The sequence below is a fragment of the Salmo trutta genome, chromosome 20 (assembly GCF_901001165.1).
Source record: "Salmo trutta chromosome 20, fSalTru1.1, whole genome shotgun sequence".
NCBI lineage: Eukaryota > Metazoa > Chordata > Actinopteri > Salmoniformes > Salmonidae > Salmo > Salmo trutta.
The window spans coordinates 54,428,951-54,454,126 of NC_042976.1; the positions used below are offsets into that span (position 1 = coordinate 54,428,951).

At 41.9% G+C, this 25,176-nt stretch overlaps 1 protein-coding gene across 5 annotated transcripts in view; it reads left to right on the forward strand.

The window, feature by feature from the left end:
• The window catches only part of LOC115156246 (LIM domain only protein 7), a 97,115-nt gene that overhangs the window by 69,757 nt on the left and 2,182 nt on the right, over positions 1-25,176 (forward strand). For 4 of the 5 annotated variants that reach the window (XM_029703684.1, XM_029703685.1, XM_029703687.1 and 1 more), the window contains 9 exons: positions 559-584; positions 1,628-1,735; positions 11,348-11,440; positions 11,527-11,906; positions 14,794-14,886; positions 16,684-16,739; positions 18,338-18,496; positions 18,794-18,980; positions 19,418-19,768. In XM_029703684.1, the coding sequence (XP_029559544.1) occupies positions 559-584; positions 1,628-1,735; positions 11,348-11,440; positions 11,527-11,906; positions 14,794-14,886; positions 16,684-16,739; positions 18,338-18,496; positions 18,794-18,980; positions 19,418-19,768 (1,453 nt within the window). The remainder of the gene's footprint in view (positions 1-558; positions 585-1,627; positions 1,736-11,347; positions 11,441-11,526; positions 11,907-14,793; positions 14,887-16,683; positions 16,740-18,337; positions 18,497-18,793; positions 18,981-19,417; positions 19,769-25,176) is intronic. The other variant, XM_029703688.1, reaches the window with a different exon arrangement.

Sequence of the window (25,176 nt, forward strand, 5' to 3'; positions counted from 1 at the left end):
TGCTTTGGTAACACACCATGCAGTACGTTGGTACCTACAATGCAGTATGTTGGTACCTACCATGCAGTATGTTGGTACCTACCATGCAGTATGTTGGTACCTACCATGCAGTATGTTGGTACCTACCATGCAGTGTATTGGTACCTACTATTTGACAGAATATCAAAGACTGGTATTCTGTCAAGTAGTAGACTCCTTGATTTCAAAATAAATGTTGTTTGCTTCAGGCTTGATTTTAAAACATCTCAAATTATAGCTGAGAGTTTGGTTAAAGTGTAAACACCATTTAATAGTTTTAGAAGTTTAAACACTAAAATCTGAGCACAAACTCAACCTCTGAGAGGTTTTAATTGAAATAAATGTAACATCTATCCTAGGTGCCAGTCTGTGTCCGCTTTAGCAAACGTTCAGTTGTCTTGACTAACGTGGCAATGATGTAGTATTTTGGAATATAAAAACAGTGCACTTGACGTGGCAGCATACTGAATGATGTATAACACTCTGAGATATAACGATAAACATTAGAGGTATTTGATTATGTTTATTATTTTTTTCAAGGAGGATCAGATTCTACGATATCAGATGTAAGTAATACTATTTAAAATTTACAAACTGTTGTTTTCTAAAACAAGTGGTTGGGGTTTTTGCTCTCAACTGCGTTCTCAAGCATGACAGCTTCTTTGTGAGTGACATCTTTACTGTGTGGAATAGTTATGGGTTATTTAACTACCACCCGAGGGGCAGGATCCGTTGCTCACTGAAACTCCTTGATTGCCCAGTTACCTTGACTACAGGGCAGAAAATGCTAGCCCAAATTCCCCAACCTTTGTGTCATTGAGTATTGTACTATGAACAATCTTTGAAACTGGATGATGATTATGATAACTTGAGTGGACTGAATCATCTGCGGCTCACTTTGAAAAGGCTCACGAAGGAATAACCTACTGTGGAACAGTTCAAGTACAAGTTTGTACTTCTCATCTTAGTTATAGAAACTGAAATACTGTACATGGGTAGCACTTTATGTCGTGGAAAATTGTCTTAATTACATAATACTCTTGCAAGAACTTTGTGAATTCAATATAGACTTTAATACAGAGTAGCAAAGCCGAGTCCTTCCATGAAAAATACTAAATTCTCATATTACAGAGTCCTATCTTTATAGGATTCTGTCTTTGCATAACGTATAGAGTCCCCTCCCTCTATATGAAAATAGCTTCCCTAGACCGTTCTTCGCCATTATCTCTCCATATCAGTTCTTGCTTGTTAACGCCCACATCTGACAGCTGTATAGGTTATAATGGTAGCAGGGCCTGGTCCTAAATGCTCCATTCCTTATATAGCCATTCTGTCTCAGCTCTTCAAAGTGGACAGCCTAAATGCTGCTAATAATGGAAATGTAATCATAGTCATGAGTTTTGCTCCCACAGTTAATACATAAACAATGAAACAATGAAATAAAAAACAAGTGAAATGCATGAAAATATGTATAAGGGTTGGGGAGACCCAAATAGTTTTGTTGATTGAATTACTTGTATTCAAGCATCAGATAGGGGGAAAGAATGTTGTTATTAGTGTAATGGCAGGATAAGTTTGACCTATAAAGGCAATGTCTCTCTTCCATCAGATGCCCGTTCCCTCCATCGCTCCCTCCTCTAACCACTGGTCCTGGGACCTGGAGGAGGAGCGCCGGAGGCAGGAGAAATGGCAGAAAGAGCAGGAGAGACTTCTACAGGTGAAACACTGCAGTGTGTGTTGTTGGGGGGGTTGTTTTGAGGTGTATGTATGCACGAGGGTGGGCTCATGTCCATCTGTGTCCACAGTAGAACATTTGGTTCCACTTTACATTACATCGACCTTGCTTCAAAAGGTATCCAACCTGACCCCTGCAGAGCAGCTGTAGACTAGAGGCCAAGGCTCGTTGTCTCCTCCACTCTATATTCCCCGCAGGTCAAATGGCCTAATTTCTTAGTGAGACAGATAGATTTTCTGCCAAGCTTCTACCCAAGTTCACCTACTTTGGCGGACGTAGCTGGAGTATAGAGCTTGTAAAAACAAACTGAGCGGTTTGAGGTGAAACATCTGGGATTGTTTCTGTTTTCATGGTCAGGAGTTAGGTAGACTCCTGTTAGTCTTGGATCTTATGTAATTCGTCTAGCTTGTCAGTTATTGTATGAGCGAAGGCACTTTACCTACTGTGAAATTATACTGAACAAAAATATAAACTCAACATGTAAAGTGTTGGTCCCATGTTTCATGAGCTGAAATAAAAGATCCCAGAAATGTTCTATAAGCACAAAAAGCTTATTTCTCTCAAATTTTGTGCACAAATTTGTTAACACCCCTGTTAGTGAGCATTTCTCTATTGCCAAAATAATCCATCCACCTGACAGGTGTGTCATATCAAGAAGCGGATTAAAAAGCATCATCATTACACAGGTGTACCTTGTGCTGGGGACAATAAAAGGCCACTCTAAAATGTGCAGTTTTCTCACATAGCACAATGCCACAGATGTCTCAAGTTTTGAGGGAGTGCGCAATTGGCATGCTGACTGCAGGAATGTCTACCAGAGCTGTTGCCAGAGAATTTGTTAATTTCTCTACCATATGCTACCTGCAACGTCATTTTAGAGAATTTGGCAGTAGGTCCGCAGACCATGTGAAACCATGCCAGCCCAGGACCTCCACATCCGGCTTTTTTTTACCTGCGGGATCATCTGAGACCAGCCACCCAGACAACTGATGAAACTGAGGAGTATTTCTGTCTGTAATAAAACCCTTTTGTGGGGAGAAACTCATTCTGATTGGCTAGGTCTGGCTTCCCAGTGGGTGGGCCTGGCTTGGAAGTGCGTGGGCCTATCCCCTCCCAGGCCCACCCGTGGCTGTCCCCCTGCCCAGTCATGAGAAATCCATAGATTAGGGCCTAAGGAATTTATTTCAGTTGACAGATTTCCTTATATGAACTGTAACTCAGTAAAATCGTTGAAATTGTTGCATTTATATTTATGTTCAGTATATCTCTCAAATCAAATTATATTTGTCACATGCGCTAATTACAACCCGTGTAAACTTGACATGCTTACTTACAAGCCCTTTCCCAGTGATTTACATTTAAAAATGAGAAAGAAAACATGAGGAATAAAGTACCAAAAAATCAAATAAACAACAATGAAGCTATATACAGGGAGTACCAGTAATACATACATGTGCAGGGGTATGAGATATTTGGACTTTCAGAAAGTATTCCCACCCCTTGACTTTTTCCATAATTTGTTGGGTTACAGCCTGAATTTAAAATGGATTAAATTGAGAGTTTTGGTAACTGGCCTACACACAATACCGCATAATGTCAAAGTGGAATTATGTTTTTGAAAATTCTACAAATTTAATAAATAAAAAATAAAAAAATGTTTTCAGTCAATAAGTATCTAACCCCTTTGTTATGGCAAGCCTAAAGTTCAGGAGTAATAATGTGCTTAACAAGTCACATACTAAGTGAATTAGACTCTCTGCACCCCACACATACAGTTGAGCAGTGAATTTCTAACACAGATTAAGCCACAAAGACCAGGGAGGTTTTCCAATGCCTCGCAAAGAAGGGCACCTATTGGTAGATGGGTAAATAAAGAAAGCATACATTAAATATCCTTTTGTGCATGGTGAAGTTATTAATTACACTTTGGATGGTGTATCAATACACCCAGTCACTACAAAAATACAGGCGTCGTTCCTAACTCGGTTGCCGGAGAGGAAGGAAATCACTCAGGGATTTCACCATGAGGCCAATGGTTACTTTAAAATCTTTGTGATAGGACAAAACTGAGGATGGAACAACAACATTGTTGTTACTCTACAATACTAACCTATTTGATAGTAAAAAGAAGGAAGCATGAACAAAATAAAACATATTCCAAAACATGCATCCTGTTTGCAACAAGGCACTAAAGTAATACTGCAAAAAATGTGGCTAAACAATTAACTTTTTGTCCTGAATACAAAGTGATGATATGTTTGGGACAAATCCAATACAACACATTACTTTGTACCACTCTTCATATGTTCAACCATAGTGGTGACTGCATCATGTTATGGGTATGCTTGTAATCGTTAAGGACTGGGGAGTTTAACAGGATAAAAAATAAACTGAATGGAGCTTAAGCACCGGCAAAATCCTAGAGGAAAACTTGGTTCAGTCTGCTCTCCACCAGATACTGGGAGATGAATTCACCTTTCAGCAGGACAATAACCTAAAATACAAGGCCAAATCTAGGCTGGAGTTTCTTACCAAGACAGTGAATGTTCCTGAGTGGCCGAGTTACAGTTTTGACTTAAATTGGCTTGAAAATCTATGGCAAGACCTGAAAATGGTTGTCTATCCCAAATCAATTTGACAGAGCTTGAAGAATTTTGAAAATAATTATGGGCCAATGTTGCACAATCCAGGTGAGGAAAGAGCTTAGAGACTTCACAACTGTAATTGCCGCCAAAGCTGCTTCGACAAAGTATTGACTCGGGTGTGAATATTTTCATTTTAATTCAGGCTGCAAAAACTAAATGTGGAATAATTCAAGGGGTATGAATACTTTCTGAAGGCACTGTACATATAGGCAAGGATAGATAATGCTAAGAGTAAAATAAAGAGCAGAGTAGCTGCAGCATACACTGAGTGTACAAAACATTAGGAAAACCTGCTCTTTCCATGACAGACTGACCAGGTGAAATCTATGATCCCTTATTGATGTAAATTGTTAAATCCACTTTAATCAGTGTAGATGAAGGGGAGGAGGGGTTAAAGAAGGATTTTTAATCCTTGAGACAATTGAGACATGGATTGTGTATGTGTGCCTTTCAGATGGTGAATGGGCAAGGCAAAAGATTTCCTTTGAGCGGGGTATGGTAGTACAGTGGTTCTTCCTTTAAAAGTTGCATCGTACTGCAGCACACACCTTGCGGGCTGCCGCATAATTCTATGGCACGTTATTTAAGTGTCAGCCATTGTTGGCATTAATGCTAGTTAGTGCTAGTTTGACCACCAGAGGGCATCTTTGAGAAGCTTTTGACTGTTTTTAATATTGGCTGTACTAGAAAATGTAAAACCTTTTTTGTAAGAACATAGTATATGGGATAGATATTTTTGAAATGTATCTTAATTATTTTGATTAATATTATCAAATCAAATCAAAGTTTATTTGTCACGTGCGCCGAATACAACAGGTGTAGACCTTACAGTGAAATGCTTACTTACAGGCTCTAACCAATAGTTTGAAAAAAAGGTGTGTGTGTGTGTGTGTATGTGTGTGTGTGTGTGTGTGTGTGTGTGTGTGTGTGTGTGTGTGTGTGTGTGTGTGTGTGTGTGTGTGTGTGTGTGTGTGTGTGTGTGTGTGTGTGTGTGTGTGTGTGGGTAAGTAAAGAAATAAAACAACAGTAAAAATACATTTGAAAATAAGAGTAGCAAGGCTATATACAGACACCGGTTAGTCAGGCTTATTGAGGTAGTATGTACATGTAGGTATGGTTAAAGTGACTATGCATATATGATGAACAGAGAGTAGCAGTAGCGTAAAAAGAGGGGTTGGCGGGTGGTGGGACACAATGCAGATAGCCCGGTTAGCCAATGTGCAGGAGCGCTGGTTGGTCGGCCCAATTGAGGTAGTATGAGATAAACAGAGAGTAGCAGCAGCGTAAAAGAGGGGTTGGGCAGGGGGCACACAATGCAAATAGTCCAGGTAACCATTTGGTTACCTGTTCAGGAGTCTTATGGCTTGGGGGTAAAAACTGTTGAGAAGCCTTTTTGTCCTAGACTTGGCACTCCGGTACCGCTTGCCTGCGGTAGTAGAGAGAACAGTCTATGACTGGGGTGGCTGGGGTCTTTGACAATTTTTAGGGCCTTCCTCTGACACCGCCTGGTGTAGATGTCCTGGATGGCAGGCAGCTTTGCCCCAGTGATGTACTGGGCCATACGCACTACCCTCTGAAGTGCCTTGCGGTCGGAGGCCGAGCAATTGCCGTACCAGGCAGTGATGCAACCGGTCAGGATGCTCTCGATGTTGCAGCTGTAGAACCTTTTGAGGATCTCAGGACCCATGCCAAATCTTTTTAGTTTCCTGAGAGGGAATAGGCTTTGTCGTGCCCTCTTCACGACTGTATTGGTGTGTTTGGACCATTCTAGTTTGTTGTTGATGTGGACACCAAGGAATTTGAAGCTCTCAACCTGTTCCACTACAGCCCTGTCGATGAGAATGGGGACGTGCTCAGTGCTCCTTTTCCTGTAGTCCACAATCATTTCCTTAGTCTTGGTTACGTTGAGGGATAGGTTGTTATTCTGGCACCACCCGGCCAGGTTTCTGACCTCCTCCCTATAGGCTGTCTTGTCGTTGTCGGTGATCAGGCCTACCACTGTTGTGTCGTCAGCAAACTTAATGATGGTGTTGGAGTCATGCCTGGCCATGCAGTCGTGGGTGAACCGGGAGTACAGGAGGGGACTGAGCACGCACCCCTGGGGAGCTCCAGTGTTGAGGATCAGTGTGGCAGATGTGTTGCTACCTACCCTCACCACCTGGGGGCGGCCTGTCAGGAAGTCCAGGATCCAGATGCAGAGGGAGGTGTTTAGTCCCAGGTTCCTTAGCTTAGTGATGAGCTTTGAGGGTACTATGGTGTTGAACGCTGAGCTGTAGTCAATGAATAGCGTTCTCACATAGGTGTTCCTTTTGTCCAGGTGGAAAGGGCAGTGTGGAGTGCAATAGATATTGCGTTATGTTTGGGCGGTATGCAAATTGAAGTGGGCCTAGGGTTTCTGGGATAATGGTGTTGATATGAGCCATTGCCAGCCTTTCAAAGCACTTCATGGCTACGGACGTGAGTGCAACGGGTCTGTAGTCATTTAGGCAGGTTGCCTTTGTGTTCTTTGGCACAGGGACTATGGTGGTCTGCTTGAAGCATGTTGGTATTACAGACTCAATCAGGGACATGTTGAAAATGTCAGTGAAGACACCTGCCAGTTGGTCAGCACATGCCCGGAGCACACGTCCTGGTAATCCATCTGGCCCCGCAGCCTTGTGTATGTTGACCTGTTTAATGGTCTTACTCAAGTCGGCTACAGAGAGCGTGATCACACAGTCGTCCAGAACAGCTGATGCTCCCATGCATGCCTCAGTGTTGCTTGCCTCGAAGCGAGCATAGAAGTGATTTAGCTTGTCTGGTAGGCTCGTGTCACCGGGCAGCTCGCGGCTGTGCTTCCCTTTGTAGTCTGTAATAGTTTGCAAGCCCTGCCACATCCAAGCGTCAGAGCCGGTGAAGTATGATTCAATCTTAGCCCTGTATTGACGCTTTGCCTGTTTGATGGTTCGTCGCAGGGCATAGCGGGATTTCTTGTAGGCTTCCAGGTCCCGCACCTTGAAAGCGGCAGCTCTACCCTTTAGCTCAGTGCGAATGTTGCCTGTAATCCATGGCTTCTGGTTGGGGTATGTACGTACAGTCACTGTGGGGACGACGTCCTCAATGGACTTATTGATAAAGCCAGTGACTGATGTGGTGTATTCCTCAATGTCATCAGAAGAATCACAAAACAGTCCTGTAGTTTAGCATCTGCTTCATCTGACCATTTTTTTATAGACCGAGTCACTGGTGCTTCCTGCTTTAATTTTTGCTTGTAAGCAGGAATCAGGAGGATAGAGCTGTGTGTGGAGTACAGGTGATCTAGAATTGTTTTTCCTCTGGTTGCACATTTAACATGTTGATAGAGATTTGGTAGAACTGATTTAAGTTTCCCTGCATTAAAGTCTCCGGTCACTAGGAGCTCCGCCTCTGGGTGAGTGGTTTCCTGTTTGCTTATTTCCTTATACAGCTGACTGAGTGCAGTTTTAGTGCCAGCATCTGTTTGTGGTGGTAAATAAACAGCCACGAAAAGTATAGCTGAGAACTCTCTAGGCAAGTAGTGTGGCCTGCAATTTATCACAATATACTCTACTTCAGGCGAGCAGAAAATAAGTTGCTGTACAATGTGAGTAGGCTACTAAGTGACTCTGAGTGAAGAGCAAAATAATCCCTTGGTCATAGAGCAACTAAAATGTAGTTGAAATAAACATCTGCATTTTGAAAGAGTATTTTTATCATTATTTTATTAACAAAAGCATAAAGATGTTGATGAACAAATACTGTACATTATATGCTTAATCCGACACGTTGCTTGCAGAGTTCACAGGTTGTGTTTGAAAACATGTTTTCGAAATGCCTCCAACTGTCCATCACTACTGTAAACCGAGAACTGCATTCTAAAAATAAAAACACAGCATTTACAGTGGTACAAATATATTATTGAATTCGATAAAATAACTATTTTGAAATGCAAATGTTTATTAGGCTACTGTGCAGTCTGACAAAAAACAACAGGACAATGAGATGTTTACTGTAGCCTACATAGTAAACATAGTAAAGTGCCTAATTCCTTACGTAAGGGAGAGCAGGTCATGTCCAGACTTTCTCGGTGACCTCAAGTACTCATTAACTCTGTCTTTAATGCTTTTTCTGGTTGCATCAGTCATGGACAGAAACTTCTGAGACAGTATTAATGATGAACACCCGGAGGTTCACTGGTAAGCCACATTTACCTCGGGATCCATCACAGTTGGTATTCTGTGTCCACTCGTGGTATCTCTCTTCGGTTACACATCCTTGGAATAGCAGAACAGCATAATGATCCAGACGGCCCTTGCTGTGCCTGGTGAGCAGTTCATCAAGTTTTGGTGTCAGAAGAGGAATGGAAATATCAGGGTGAACCGATCACCTGACTAACCCGCCACATTTGTTGCCTGTCGGAGGTGGAGTTTCAGAGCTCTCAGGTGTGCCTGGCATGGATTGACTCCATTTCGTTCTTCTTCCTCCTCAACGCGTCATTCTCCGCCTTGCGCCAATGCCGCGTGGCTCTGGACCAATGCATCATCTGTCGCCTGTATCTCTGCCCTCAGAGAATGTTTCTCTTTCTGCTGGTCTTCCTTAAATTATGTAGTTGAAATAAACATCTGCATTTTGTATTTTTTTATCATTTTATCAACAAAAGCATAAAGATGTTGATGAACAAATACTGTATATGCGTCTATATGCGTGTTACATAGTCAAGTTACAGCTTTTTTTTTTGTGTGCGAGACAGAGGAAGAGCAATTCTTACACTATTGTTTTAAATTCAATCACTCTCTTCTTCATACTCATCATTCAGTTAATTCAAATTCAATTGTAATACATTTAGTCACTCCCATAGCAAAATTTTAAAACATCCGGATTTGTGAAATTGTTTTATTCAACATTTTGCGGTTGTATGATGTTTGGTGATCACAGAATCAGTAGGTGTAGGCAAAAACATAAGCAAAAAAGGTCAACTTTGATTTGACTAAAGAGTTATTCAGGGTGATTTTTCCACAAATAGACAGGTATTTTCCTTTCCATGGTAGCAAGATCTTATCTATTTTTGCGAACTTTGTCCACATCCCTGTCAGTCCATTCTATTGGTAAACTACACGGTAATGTAAAAGTTATATTTTTTTGTGATCCAATACATAATATAGTGAGTAAAAATAATAATAATTAAGCTTGCAACAAATAAATCCTATTCATTATGAATACGATTTATTCAATTTATTTTGTTTACATTATTCATTGTAACCACAATGTCACAAATAATTGATCACGCATGAGCAGATTAACTTGGTCAAAACATTTCTTTATTAAAGACTTCTTCACAATAGCAAAGAAGATCTCACTTTATATAGAGGGGCTATCACTCTTTCACACTGGTAAATAAATCCAGTTTGTTATTTAGAATGATTTATTTCTGATTTTAGAGGAAGAGAAACAAAATGCCAACCGTGCCTATTTTTCGAAATCATCAGTCTACATGTCAAGTGTAATTCCCCCATTTGTATTTACTCAAGTCTCTCAACTCCAGGGCCACCGCCAGCATTTTTTCTTGTTGCCTGATGCAGGACTCTAGTGCCAGAGAAGAGACTCTCGGACTGAAAAAACCTCCATTCATTTACGAAAAGATTGTCAATTTGTGCCACAGTTTAGACTACTGATAGATCAGCATTCTGATAGTGTGGTGCAATGAAAGAACAATGCAAATTACCACAAACGGTCAAAGCTCAAAACTTTTAAAGGAAAAACTACAGTAGGTGGCAGGCACACTGGTTTGAATGTGTCAAGAACTGCAATGCTTCTGGGTTTTCACGCTCAACAGTTTCCCGTGTGTATCAAGAATGGTCCAACACCCAAAGGACATCCAGCCAACTTGACACAAATGTGGGAATCATTAGAGTCAACATTGGGCCAGCATCCCTGTGGAACGCTTTCGACACCTTGTAGAGTCCATGCCCCATTCTGTGGGTAAAATGGGGTGCAACTCAATATTAGGAAGGTGTTCTTAATGTTTTGTACACTCTGTGTGTGTGTGTGTGTGTGTGTGTGTGTGTGTGTGTGTGTGTGTGTGTGTGTGTGTGTGTGTGTGTGTGTGTGTGTGTGTGTGTGTGTGTGTGTGTGTGTGTGTGTGTGTGTGTGTGTGTGTGAGAGTGTCAGTGTAGTGTGTGGGTAGAGTCTTGTGAGTGTGCATAGAGTCCATGTAAGATAGGGTCAATGCAGATAGTCCGGTTAACCATTTGATGAACTATTGAGCAGTCTTATGGTTTGGGTGTAGAAGCTGTCTCTGAGCCTGTTTGTCCGAGACCCAATGCTCTGGTATCATTTGCCGGACGGTAACAGAGAGAACAGTCTATGGCTTGGGTGGCTAAAGCCTTTGGCAATTTTTCAGGCCTTCCACCTGGTATAAAGGTCCTGGATGGCAGGGAGCTCGGCCCCAGTGATGTACTGGGCCACCCGCACCACCCTCTGTAGCATTTTGAGGTCGAGGGCGGTGCAGTTGCCATACCAAGTGGTGATTCAGCCGTTCTCTCAATGGTGCAGCTGTATAACTTTTTAAAGATCTGCGGCCCATGTCAAATCTTTTCAGCCTCCTGACGGGGAAGAGGCGCTTTCGTGTCCTCTTCACAACTTTGTGGGTGTGTGTGGACCATGTTAAGTCCTTACTGATTTGGACAACAAGGAACTTGAAGCTCTCGACCCTGCTCTATTCTTCCTGCTTCCTGTAGTCTACGATAAACCCCATGGTCTTACTGATGTTGAGGGAGAGGTTGTTGTCCTGGCACCACACTGCCAGGTCTCTGACCTCCTCCCTGTAACCTGTCTCATCTCTGTCTGTGATCAGGCCTACCTATTGTTTGATTGTGATTAAAAGTTTTTGTCAGTAAGTATAGGGGGCGGGTGACCAAAGCTCCAGAGAAACTCTGTGTGTGTTTGTAAACAGGAAAAATACAGCCGTGACCAGGAGAAACTGGAGGAGGAGTGGCGTCGGGCCCAGCAGGATGCTGTGACTGAGGGGGGCAGACACCACCAAGAAGTGAGGAACCGAAACATAATTTTCTGGTAGTAAACTGAGGCACAAACTCTGGCTTTGGCTTTATCCCTTTACTGTCTATTCCTCAGGAGCCGAGCAGCAAGAGTATCAGCCTACTCTGCCCTCTCCGCCAGCCCATCCTGCCCTGGGAGGATCAGGAGGAAGAGAGGAGGAGGAGGAGGAAAGAGGAGGAGGAGGCACAGCGAAGACAGGAGGAGGAGAAGAGGAGAATGGAGGAAGAGCAGCGATGGCAGGAGGAGAGGATGAGAACGGAGGAGCGAGATCTGCTGCATCTTCAGAAGGAGAGGAAGAGGGAGAAGCAAAAGGAGGAGGAGAGGAGACAGAGGAAAGAGGAGGAGCTGAGATGGCAAAGGAGGAAGGAGGAAGAGAGGGAGGACGAGAGGAAGCACCAGGAGGCTGCTAATCAACAACACATGGAGAATGCCAGAATGCAGGAACAGCAGCAATGGTTAATAATAATAATATTATTAAATTTCACCCAAATTACAAAATTACATATTGGTTTCCTTAAGCAGTCTATAGACAAGGTATGACAGCAATCTATGCTTTGGTTTAGTTTCCCTGGCACTGTTTTCAAATGCTAATATTTTAGCATTTATGGCACAAATCCAATGCATGTCATGGTACCTATATTGTACATCATGCCCAAATTATCCTAAAGTATCTCAAATTGATTATGTAGATGAACAAACAACATTTAGATTATGGTCCACTTTCCATTTTAATGCTTTTTTATTTTTATCTTCTGTATACATAACAGGAATTATTTTTATTTTCACCCAGATTTTTTGGTTTAGATGTTTACAATGAGAATTGCAATAATATCGTATTTTTTCTTCTCCATAATTCCTCCTTCCCATCCCACCCAGTTAATTTCTTGAAGAATATTTGCATGCACTCCAAATACACACTCAACAAAAATATAAATGCAACATACAATAATTTCAAAGATCTTACAGTTCATATAAGAAAATCTGTCAATTTAAATAAATTCATTAGGCCCTAATCTATGGATTGTACATGACTGGGAATACAGATATGCATCTGTTCGTCACAGATACCTTAAAAAAAAGGTAGGGCCGTGGATCAGAAAACCAGTCAGTATCTGGTGTGACCACCATTTGCCTCATGCAGCGCAACACGTCTCCTTCGCATAGAGTTGATCAGGCTGTTGATTGTGGCCGGTATAATGTTGTCCCAGTCTTCTTCAATGGCTGTGTGAAGTTGCTGGATATTGGTGGGAACTGGAACACGCTGTCGTACACGTCGATCCAAAGCATCCCAAACATGCTCAATGGGTTCGTGTCTGTTGAGTATGCAGGCCATGGAAGAATTGGGCCATTTTCAGCTTCCAATTTTCAGTACCGATCTTTGCAACATTGGGCCGTGCATTATCAAGCTGAAACATGAGGTAATGGCGGCGGATGAATGGCACGACAATGGGCCTCAGGATCTTGTCACAGTATCTCTGTGAATTCAAATTGCCATCAATAAAATGCAATTGTATTCGTTGTCCTTAACTTATGCCTGCCCATACTATAAACCCACCGCCACTATGGGGCACTGTTCACAGCAACATTGACATCAGCAAACCGCTCACCCACACGACACCATACACGCTGTCTGCCATCTGCCTGGTACAGTTGAAATTGCAGTCAGGTCAAGACCCTGAGGACGATGGACACCCAGATGAGTTTCCCTGAGACGGTTTCTGACAGTTTGTGTGGTCAGCATGCCAAGTGCATGCTCCCTCAATATTTGAGACATCTGTGGCATTGTGTTGTGTAGCAAAACTGCACATTTTAGAGTGATGTTGTCCCCAGCACAAGGTGCACCTGTGTAATGATCATGCTGTTTAATCAGCTTATTGATATGCCACACCTGTCAGGTGGGTGGATTATCTTGGCTAAGGAGAAATACTCACTAACAGGGATGTAAATACATTTGGGCAGAAAATTTGAGAGACAACAGTTTTTGTGCATATGGAACATTTCTGGGATCTTTTGTTCAGCTCACTTTACATGTTGCATTTTATTTTTGTTCAGTATATATATTTTTATGGTAGTGGAAGAAGAATAAATTTGCAAATCTAGAGTTCAAGCTGAGTTAAATACTTTCAGCAAGCACACTAATAAAGAGAAGTATGCCAGATAACAGTAGTGGTCTTGCTGATGCAAGTACACTAATAAATAAATAAAATACCATTTCCATCATCTTACATGTACAGTTTTAAACTAAATGTAAGGATTAGAAAATAAAAGAAAAAGGGAAAAATAAGAAAAATGAAGGCAAAGATATCAACAATACTGTATACTATAGCAACTGCAAAATATATATTTTTTTACTTGATTCTGTTCAATGGCTTCTTTGTGTGTAAATCATGGTTTCAAATGTTTGAGGATTTAGTGCTTCTGTCGTATGCCTACCTTCTTATAGAGCCAAGGTTTTATTTACATTTATTATACACTACATGAACAAAAGTATGTGGACACCTGCTCGTCGAACATCTCATTCCAAATCATGGGCATTAATATGGAGTTGGTCCCCCTTTTGCTGCTATAACAGCCTCCACTCTTCTGGGAAGGCTTTCCACCAGATATTGGAACATTGCTGCTTGGACTTGCTTCCATTCAGTCATGGGCACTTATGGTGGGCGGTTAGGCCCCAAAGGTGTTTGATGGGGTTGAGGTCAGGGCTCTGTGCTTGCCAGTCAAGTTCTTCCACATCGATCTCGACAAACCATTTCTGTTGCTCCTAGACGTTTCCACTTAACAATAACAGCACTTACAGTTGACCGGGGCAGCTCTAACCAGGCAGAGATTTGACGAACTGACTTGTTGGAAAGGTGGCGTCCTATGACGGCGCCACTTTGAAAGTCACTGAGCTCTTCAGTAAGTCCATTCTACTGTCAATGTTTGTTGATGGAGATAGCATGACTTTGTGCTCGATTTCATACACCTGCCAGCAACGGGTGTGGCTGAAATAGCTGAATTTACTAATTTGAAGGGGTGTCCACATACCTTTGTATATATAGTGTATATTTTATATTCTATCCGGTCGATCTTGACTTTTATCATTACAGAAATGATCTTAAAGTACTTTTAAGGCTTTAAGATTTGTGTGTGCTAAATCTGTGCTTTAATCTTCAAAGGCTTATTGTAAACATTATCATTGCATTAATTCATTAATAACTTTTTTTTGCCTGCACTATTGTCTACTTTACATTGATGGTCTTCTAATGGTCTTCCTGTGTTTTATCCTCTATGCCTGTGTTTTGTCCTGTCTATTTGTCTGTCTGTATCCCCTATCCCGTATCTATATTCTCTCTGCTACAGCTGTAACCCCGTAACCCTTTCTCTGCTGGATGGCAGGGTGGGAGACTCCTGTGGCTATGCCAAGGTCCAGCCTGAGATATCAATGGCAGACAGGTCAGTGTGTGTATGCCAAGGTCCAGCCTTAACATCTGTTGAGTGTGTGTGAGTCAGACCAGGGTTAGAATATTAGAAAAACCTTTCAAATACTTTGAGCGTTTGCTTGAGTCTGCCTTGAGAGCCAGATGGGAAATGGGCTGGGTCTGCAGATTTTGGACTGTTGCAACGGTTTATTAAGCCAGGCAAGCTCAAACCTGCGCAGATAAAGTTTTTGATAGGATTTTTCAAGTGTTTGAAACCCAGGCCTGGTGTGCATGTGTGCATGCATTAGAATGGCTATAGTTTTGCCTCTGTTGCAAACAGACAAACATACAGTATGACTGGGGGTATTCCACTAAACTGTTTTCATAAAGTGTAGCCTTTTATAAACACATTTCATGCAATTCTACATCATTTTACATGACTGGAGACAAGCATAATATTTTTTAGTGCAACACCAGAGCATGTGAGCTGAGTGGATCGGGGCGTCGCACGTGCTTAATTTGGCGCAGCGGGTCAACACTCCAAGAAAAGTTGAAGTGTTGACCCACTCTCCATCTCCAATCCACTACAGTGTGTATGCAGTGTAGCCTCATTTTATTTACACCAGCAGTGCAAAAACTCGTGAAGGAAGTACATTTTGTTAAAAATATAACTTTGCACTGTGCTTCTCGAGCATGTATTTCTTATAGTCCAGGCTTATAGCCTATAGTATATCTGTATTACTATTAAATTTTTTTTACCTTTATTTAACTATGCAAGTCAGTTAAGAACAAATTGTTATTTACAATGACGGCCTAGGAATAGTGGGTTAGCTGCCTTGTTCAGGGGCAGAACGACTGATTTTTACCTTGTCAGCTCAGGGATTCGATCTAGCAACCTTTCGGTTACTGGCCCAACGCTCTAACCACTAGGTTACCTGCCGCCCCACGTATGCTATGGATCATTTGATTGAGACCACAGACCACAGGCGCACCTGATATTGCGCGTTCAGCAAAAAATCAGGATGAAGGGCAACATTGACCAATATTAAAATGTAATCGATTACAAATTACTTGACCCTCCCCTGGACAATAAAAAAAATAATACTAAACCCTCCAACTGACTGAAATTGAAAAAACATGGCCTTCCCACATTTTTCTCCGGGCCCCAGTTCTGAAAATTTGGAGCGTTCCCTTATTAGCAAATACAAGGCATGCGTCAGCCTATAACTAATACAGTATATTCTATGAGTCAATACTTAACCATGTCCCCATGTGTTAACCTGGGCAGTGTCTTAAATGGCACCCTATTCCCAATATAGGCCACTACTTTTGACCAGAGCCTAAGGGCCCTGGTCTAAAGTAGTGCACTATAAATGGAATAGGGTGCCATTTAGGATGCACACCTGCGCTAACCTTTACCTGAACAGAAGAACACATCTCCCAGTTTATTCCATGTTTCATAATGTGCCACATAGCCATAGCTCACAGTATATCTAATTTTCTGATTTGATAATTAAAAGTACATAGTAGGCTGCTCCAGCCAGATACAATATATTGGACTGTACGTATTTGAAAATACGTGTTATTACCTTCCTGTATTCAAGCACTTCTGAGCGTGTAACAGTATTTCATTCCAAGGATGCATCCCAAATGGCACCCTATCCCCTACATAGTGCACTACTTTTGACCAGAGCCATATGGACCCTGTCAAATGTAGTGCACTACAGTATTTAGGGAATAGGGTACCATTTAATCTGTACAAATTAATCTGTTTTCCAGTGTACATTGATTTGAGAGATAAGTAATATTACTGATTATTCGTGTCTTGCAGGGCAAAGTCCAAATCTACTCCAGAGCTAGACGACGTGGAGAAACCAGAGAATAAAAGTCAGTGGGGATTAATTATAATAATGTATTATTATTTGTCCTCATCAATGTCTTCATCAATATTCATTCATCCTTATTGACAGGAGGCATGGATCACCATCGGTGGAAGTTGAACCACACATTATTTAGCTGCTCACATTAGCAAGGGAAGCTGGTGTCGTGTGTGTGTGTGTGTGTGTGTGTGTGTGTGTGTGTGTGTGTGTGTGTGTGTGTGTGTGTGTGTGTGTGTGTGCGCATGCCGTGGCACTAGCGTGCGTTTGGCAATTCATGGGTTGCACTTTTTCATTGTGTTGAACGTTCATTCTCTTGAACATTCTCAATGGGTGCTGATGAAGATTTAATCTAAAGTGCATTATAGAAGCCTGGAAACACAATGACATATCAAAAGGAGGAAAATAATTAGTAGGAACGTCTTTTGTCATTCTTTTTATATCACCAGATTGACTTTAGGTGCAGTATAACTTTATCTAGCTAAGATTGACGGGACAGCACTGCATTTTTGCTAGCTAGCATTAGCATTGCTAGCAATCTTTTACAAACTGTGCTAGCAAATGGCAACATTGCCATCTCTCTAAAGTAAATTAGAAAATAAAGTTTTGTCCTACTAATTATTTGCCTACTTTAGCAAACTCATCATATTTCTATGCCACTATAGTATAATTTAGATGAAACAGTCATTAGCCTCCATTCAGAATGACTAGGCATCAATCATCAGTCGGTCATCAATATGTACGGTGTCCAATCAAAAACAGATATTTTGAACAATGGGTAAATAATATAATTGTGCAGATACTCCTCTACGAAAACCAATTGTCCAAACGTCATGTCTCTATCATAATCCATTCAAAAGTTATTGGAATTTTTACCCTTGTAGGATGGACAAAATTAGGGGGATTTAAATCGATGGAGGCCAGAGGGGAAAGAATTGTTAAAAATGTGGAAAATAGCATTGTGTCAGCTAGGCTGGATGCTGTGCAAGAATTAAGGCTAACTAACAGGCTCACCCTTTAACTAGTCATCTTTCTTATTGAATCCGAAAGGACTTAAAACCATAGAGGTAATATAGATAGTTCTGTGTATGCTTAATGCGAAATTCCTGTTGTTTTCCGAAGATTGCGCCACTGAGCGTAATGCAAGCTTTTTATTTTCAAAGCCTTTTAAATGTATTCAGTTGGTGTTAATTTGGCTTTTTGCAACCAGTGGAAACAACATTGCAGACGAGCACCACAACATTTCAAATCGCTGCGAGAAAGCGGCACAGCACTTTCAACAGAGCTCTGTGCTTATTATTGTATTAGGTTACAAAATCCGACTTTTTGGATGTAATGTTAATGATATGTTAGAAAGACCCCACTGAACATGAAGAATCATATTTGTCATGGTAAAATGTATTTTCTAATGAAAGCGCGTTTTCACCAAACCTACATATGGCTGCAGTGTTTGTAGAATGTTTATCATAAAGGCAACGATGCGACTCTATGAATAGAAGTCAGTGAGTGTCATCTGTATCTATAGAGGCTGTACCCAGACACTTTTAGCCAAGCTAGTGGTTTGTGTCTGTGCCACTGTGTCAGTGAGTGTGAACACACTGTGCCCAGGCTGGTACGGCCGCTCGGGGGGCATGGCCCAGAAGTTACTGGAGGAGGAGTTGAGACGTAAAGCAGACAAAAATGACCAGAGTCTCCGGGCTGCGTCAGAGCTGGAGTTGGAGAGGAGAAACATCCTGAATGCCATGCGATACAGAGAGCCAGAAAGAGGTGTGGTTCATGGACTCTGCCGTTCCTCGACCGCTTCTGACCACTGCTGTCTAATCAATGCAGGACCCAATCAATTAAACAACCCAGCTCAGCCGATCAATCGCGTTTGGCATGCAGAGTCAGACACTTCCAGATTTTACAAACTGTCTTGATCATGAATCACTGGTCGTATTGTTTCATGATTGTTTGATTCCTGTTCGATGGATAAATCATAAGCTCTCATCTCCTGACTCCTTCCTCTCCCATTGGCTCTTGTCTTTATTTACTGACTCCCTCTCCTCTCTCATTGGTCCACAGTGACTAGCAGTGGTGGGCTGGGCGAGGCATCGTGGAGGAATGGCCAGCAGAGCCTGTCCCAGGCAGAGCTAGAGAGGCAGCAGATTCTGCAGGAGATGAAGAAGAAGACCCAACTGGCCACAGACAACAGCTGGATCCGCCAGCGCACTACCACCAGCAGGGACCCCGCTGCCAGCCTCATCAGCAGGTGCTCGACAGTGGCTCCACTGGCCTGGGGGTGTAGGGGTGGTGGATCAGTACAGTACACTGTGTTTGTTGAATGATAGATAGGGTTAAGCCAGCCTCACTGGCCCCATCATGGGGCTCTCCTGGGGCTCCGCTGGCCTATGGTACGCTTTCCGTATTAGGATAGCGCCACATGACTCTGAAACATCTTCCATGAATTTGTGACTTGTACCAAATGTGTCCATATAAACTACAATAAAAAATTGAGTAAACGTTTTTTTAGTTACTTTAAAGTTTTGGGCTCGAGCCTTGGATGCCAGTCTGTTTTCTGTTTCAGTTTTCAGAGGAGTCAATATCAAAATAGTTGGCTAAGTAAGAAACATATTGGCCTGTGGTATTCAGGATATTTGGGTGCTTACGCTAACCCACTAACATCCACTATTGTGTTAAACTTTTCAGAGGTGAGTCTCTGGACAACCTGGACACTGCACCCCGCTCTTCTTGGCGCTCATCGTGGTCAACCTCATCCATCCCCAACTACAGCTCGCCTCACTCAGCGCTTTCCAGCCTCAACACCACATCCTCCTACGGTGATGGTGGCTACAGCGGTGGTGGCTACAGCGGCAGCGGGGTCGGTGGTCGTCCAGGCTCAGCCACCCTGCCCTTCTCCCTCTCCATGAGCTCCCTCAGAGGGGCCGGGGGGAGCAACCCGTCTCCCTGGTCCCAATGCTCGCCATCGCCATCTCCCTCCCCCACTACTTCTCCTGGCCTCGAACCCGAGTCACACCCATCCTCGCAGCAACGCAGCAGGTAAAACATCCAATGTCCAATCACATGGCAGAATACTGCTTACCAAAATAACTGAGTAGGTAGATTTGCTCTCAATCACTGATACAGTGTCAGATATTGGAAGTAAAAGTCTGATTCTAGATCTGGGGTTAACGTGTAACACCAATTTTTGAGAATCTCTTATACAATGGCTTAAAGTTATGAAAGTAACCCCAGGCGTAAAATAGTAAATAACGACTAATTCTCAGAAAGTATTAAACTGTCAAGAGGAGTAAAATAAGGTTGTCCACTATCGGGATATCTATTTATTATGGGCATCGAAATGTTAGCTGTTAAAATCAGATCCAACAATAATATCAAAGGTTTAGAAATCCAGGGATAGAGGGTAACCTAATCCCACTGACGGGATTGCTAGCATGGCGGGAAATTCAAAACATCAAAAATCTAATAATTTCAATTTCTCAAACAATCAACTATTTCACACCATTTAAAAGATAAACATCTCCTTAATCGAACCACATTGTCCGATTTCAGAGTCTTTACGGCGAAAGCATAAAGTTAGATTATGTTAGGAGAGTACATAGCCAAAAAAGTACACACATCCATTTTCAATTCAAGGACAGGCGTCACCAAAAGCACAAAACCAGCTAAAATTATGCACTAACCTTTGACAATCTTCATCAGATGACACTCCTAGGACATTATGTTAGACAATACATGCATTTTTGTTCTATCAAGTTCATATTTATATCCAAAAACAGCATTTTACATCGGCGTGTGTCGTTGAGAAAATGTGTCTCCCCCAAAACTGCCAGTAAATTTACAAAAAATACTCATTATGAAACGTGGTTAAAGTATTAAACTGTTATTCAAAGAATAGGAGAATGCAACTGCATTGACAGATTTCAAAATAACTTTACTGGGAAAGCATACTTTGCAATAATCTGAGTACTCTGGTCAGAAAAATACACTACGCAGTACAGATAGCTGCCATGTTGGAATCATCTAAAATCATAAATAACATTAGCAATATTCCCTTACCTTTAATAATCTTCATCAGAAGGCACTTCCAGGAATCTCAGGTCCACAACAAATGTTGTTTTTTTCGATGAAGTTCATAATTTATGTCCAAATAATTCCATGCTGTTCCGTGTTGTTAGCGCATTCGGTAGGCTACTCAAAATGTAGGGCGCGGGAGGGAAAAGTCACGAAAAGTCAAAACAAAAATCTATTTACGTTCGTTCAAACATGTCAAATGTTGTTTAGCATCAATCTTTTGGGCCATTTTTAACGTGAAACATCAGTAATATTTCAACTGGACCTCTCCTGTGTCTTGAAAGACGTTTTGAAAAAGGTCTCGCCTCACATAAACCCGCATGTGCGCGCAATAATGAAGTGACGACATCCCAGGGATGTCAACTTCCCTTCCTTCTCATTTGGTCTCTGTTCATCATAGATGCTTCAAACAACTTTATAAAGATCGTTGACATCTAGTGGAAGCCATAGGAAGTGCAAAATGAATCCTTTGTTACTGTGTGTTTTATTGGCAATGACTTGAAAATAGTACAGCCACAAAATGTTCATTTCCTGCTTGTATTTTTTCTCAGGTTTTTGCCTGCCACATGAGTTCTGTTATACTTAGAGACACCATTCAAACAGTTTTAGAAACTTCAGAGTGTTTTCTTTCCAAATATTCTATTTTCTGGGCCGGAGTAGTAACCTGTTTAAATTGGGTACGTTTTTCATCCGGCCGTGAAAATACTGCCCCCTAGCCCCAACAGGTTAAAAACAAAGGTGTCATTGTACCTTGACGATTCCTGTTTTCTTTTAAATCTGCAATTTGGATCCCTGCACAGCCTCATAGAGGATCTCGATAATTTTTTTAACCTCTGGATTTCAACCAAATTATTATGTATTGGATCGCAGAAAAATACAACTTTTACATTATCGTGTAGTTTACCAATTCAATGGTCTGATTGTGAACTGGACATACTCGGTATACATATCCTGAAAGAAAGACATTATCTCACTACAATACATTTTTATAAAAAGGTACCATAGAAAGGACAATACTTGTCTATTCGTGAAAAAATATATGCAAATGTCTGCTCTATCCAAAATTACAACCAACTGATTACAGCATTACCACAAAACTAGATGAGGCAAGTCGAAAGGGGGAGAAGGTAAGGAACTTGTCTGTCGGCCCTGCATTAAAGACCAAAATGTGTTAAAAAATATTGTAATAAATAAAAAGTTATACCAGTTTCTTTTAAGGACAAAAAAAATGACAGCTGCGCCATACAGGTTACAAAATAGTTGAAGAGATTTTCAAAATAGTTAAGGAGATGTACCGATTCCATGGCACATGGTTTATGAACTAATACACAAAACAACGCCTGATTCAAGACTTCGTTTTTCAATTAAAATTTAAAATTAAAATTTCTTAAATTTCTTAAATTAAATCTATGCACAATAACCCATAATGACAAAGCAAAAACTGTTTTTTAGACAGTTTTGCCAAAAACTTAAGATTAAATATCGCATTTACATACAGTTGAAGCCGGAAGTTCACATACACCTTAGCCAAATACATTTAAACTCAGTTTTTGACAATTCCTGACATTTAGTTCTAGTAGAAATTCCATGTCTTAGGTCAGTTAGGATCACTACTTTATTTTAAGAATGTGAAATGTCAGAATAATAGTAGAGAGAATTTATTTATTTCAGATTTAGTTCAGCTTTTATTTCTTTCATCACATTCCCAGTGGGTCAGAAGTTTACATACACTCAATTAGTATTTGGTAGCATTGCCTTTAAATTGTTTAACTTGGGTCAAACGTTTTGGGTAGCCTTCCACAAGCTTCCCACAATAAGTTGGGTGAATTTTGGCCCATTCCTCCTGACAGAGCTGGTGTAACTGAGTCAGGTTTGTATGCCTCCTTGCCCGCACACGCTTTTTCAGTTCTGCCCACAAATGTTCTATAGGATGGGGTCAGGGCTTTGTGATGGCCACTCCAATACCTTGACTTATTTGCCACAACTTTGGAAGTATGCTTGGACTCATTGTCCATTTGGAAGACCCATTTGCGACCAAGCTTTAACTTCCTGACTGATGTCTTGAGATGTTGCTTCAATATATCCACGTAATTTTCTTGCCTCGTGATGCCATCTATTTTGTGAAGTGCACCAGTCCCTCTTGCAGCAAAGCACCCCCACAACATGATACTGCCACCCCCATGCTTCACGGTTGGGATGCTGTTCTTCGGCTTGCAAGCCTCCCCCTTTTTCCTCCGAACATAACAATGGTAATTATGGTCAAACAGTTCTATTTTTGTTTCATCAGACCAGAGGACATTTCTCCAAAAAGTACGATCTTTGTCCCCATGTGCAGTTGCAAACCGTAGTCTGGCTTTTTTAATGGCGGTTTTGAAACAGTGGCTTCTTCCTTGCTGAGCGGCCTTTCAGGTTATGTCGATATAGAACTCGTTTTACTGTGGATATAGATACTTATTTTTATTTTTTTTACCTGTTTCCTCCAGCATCTTCACAAGGTCCTTTGCTGTTGTTCTGGGATTGATTTGCACTTTTCGCACCAAAGTACGTTCATCTCTAGGAGACAGAACGCGTCTCCTTCCTGAGCGGTATGACGGCTGCGTGGTCCCATGGTGTTTATACTTGCGTACTATTGTTTGTACAGATGAACGTGGTACCTTCAGGTGCTTGGAAATTGCTCCCAAGGATGAACCAGACTTGTGGAGGGCAAAAATGTTTTTCTGAGGTCTTGGCTGATTTCTTTTGATTTTCCCATGATGTCAAGCAACGAGGCACTGAGTTTGAAGGTAGGCCTTGAAATACATCCGCAGGTACACCTCCAATTAACTCAAATTATGTCAATTAGAAATGGAATAATGTGTCCCTGAACAAATTGGGGGTCAAAATCAAAAGTAACAGTCAGTATCTGGTGTGGACACCAGCTGCATTAAGTACTGCAGTGCATCTACTCCTCATGGCCTGCACCAGATTTGCCAGTTCTTGCTGTGAGATGTTACCCCACTCTTTCACCAAGGCACCTGGGGGGGATTGGACATTTCTGGGGGGGAATGGCCCTAGCCCTCACCCTCTGATCCAACAGGTCCCAGACGTGCTCAATGGGATTGAGATCCGGGCTCTTCGCTGGCCATGGCAGAACACTGACATTCCAGTCTTGCAGGAAGTCACGCACAGAACGAGCAGCATGGCTGGTGGCATTGTCATGCTGGAGGGTCATGTGAGGTTGAGCCTGCAGGAAGGGTACCACATGAGGGAGGAGGATGTCTTCCCTGTAACGCACAGTGTTGAGATTGCCTGCAATGACAACAAGTTCAGTCCGATGATGCTGTGACACACCACCCCAGACCATGACGGACCCTCCACCTCCAAATCGATCCCGCTCCAGAGTACAGGCCTCGGTGTAACGCTCATTCCTTCGACGATAAACGTGAATCCAACCATCACCCCTGGTGAGACAAAACCATGACTCGTCAGTGAAGAGCACTTTTGCTAGTCCTGTCTGGTCCAGCGACGCTGGGATTGTGCCCATAGGCAACGATGTTGCCGGTGATGTCTGGTGAGGACCTGCCTTACAACAGGCCTAGCCCTCAGTCCAGCCTCTCTCAGTCTATTGCGGACAGTCTGAGCACTGATGGAGGGATTGTGCGTTCCAGGTGTAACTCTGGCAGTTGTTTTTGCCATCCTGTACCTGTCCCGCAAGTATGATGTTCGGATGTACCAATCCTGTGCAGGTTTTGTTACACGGGGTCTGCCACTGCGAGGATGATCAGCTGTCTGTCCTGTCTCCCTGTAGCGCCGTCTTAGGCGTCTCACAGTACGGACATTGCAATTTAATGCCTTGGCCACATCTGCAGTCCTCATGCTTTCTTGCAGCATGCCTAAGGCACGTTCACGCAGATAAGCAGGGACCCTGCGCATCTTTCTTTTGGTGTTTTTCAGAGTCAGTAGAAAGGCCTCTTTAGTGTCCTAAGTTTTCATAGCTGTGACCTTAATTGCCTACCGTCTGTAAGCTGTTAGTGTCTTAACAACCGTTCCACAGGTGCATGTTCATTAATTGTTTATGGTTCATTGAACAAGCATGGGAAACATTGTTAAAGCCTTTACAATTAAGATCTGTGAAGTTATTTGTATTTTTACGAATTATCTTTGAAAGACAGGGTCCTGAAAAAGGGACGTTTCTTTTTTTTGCTGAGTTTATAATTATTTTGCCTCTATGGCCTATTTATTTCCTTACCTCCCTAATTTTCTACATTTGCACACACTGTAAATAGATTGTTTCTATTGTGTTATTGACTGTACGTTTGTTTATGTGTAACTCTGTGTTGTTGTTTTTGTCGCACTGCTTTGCTTTATCTTGGCCAGGTCACAGTTGTAAATGA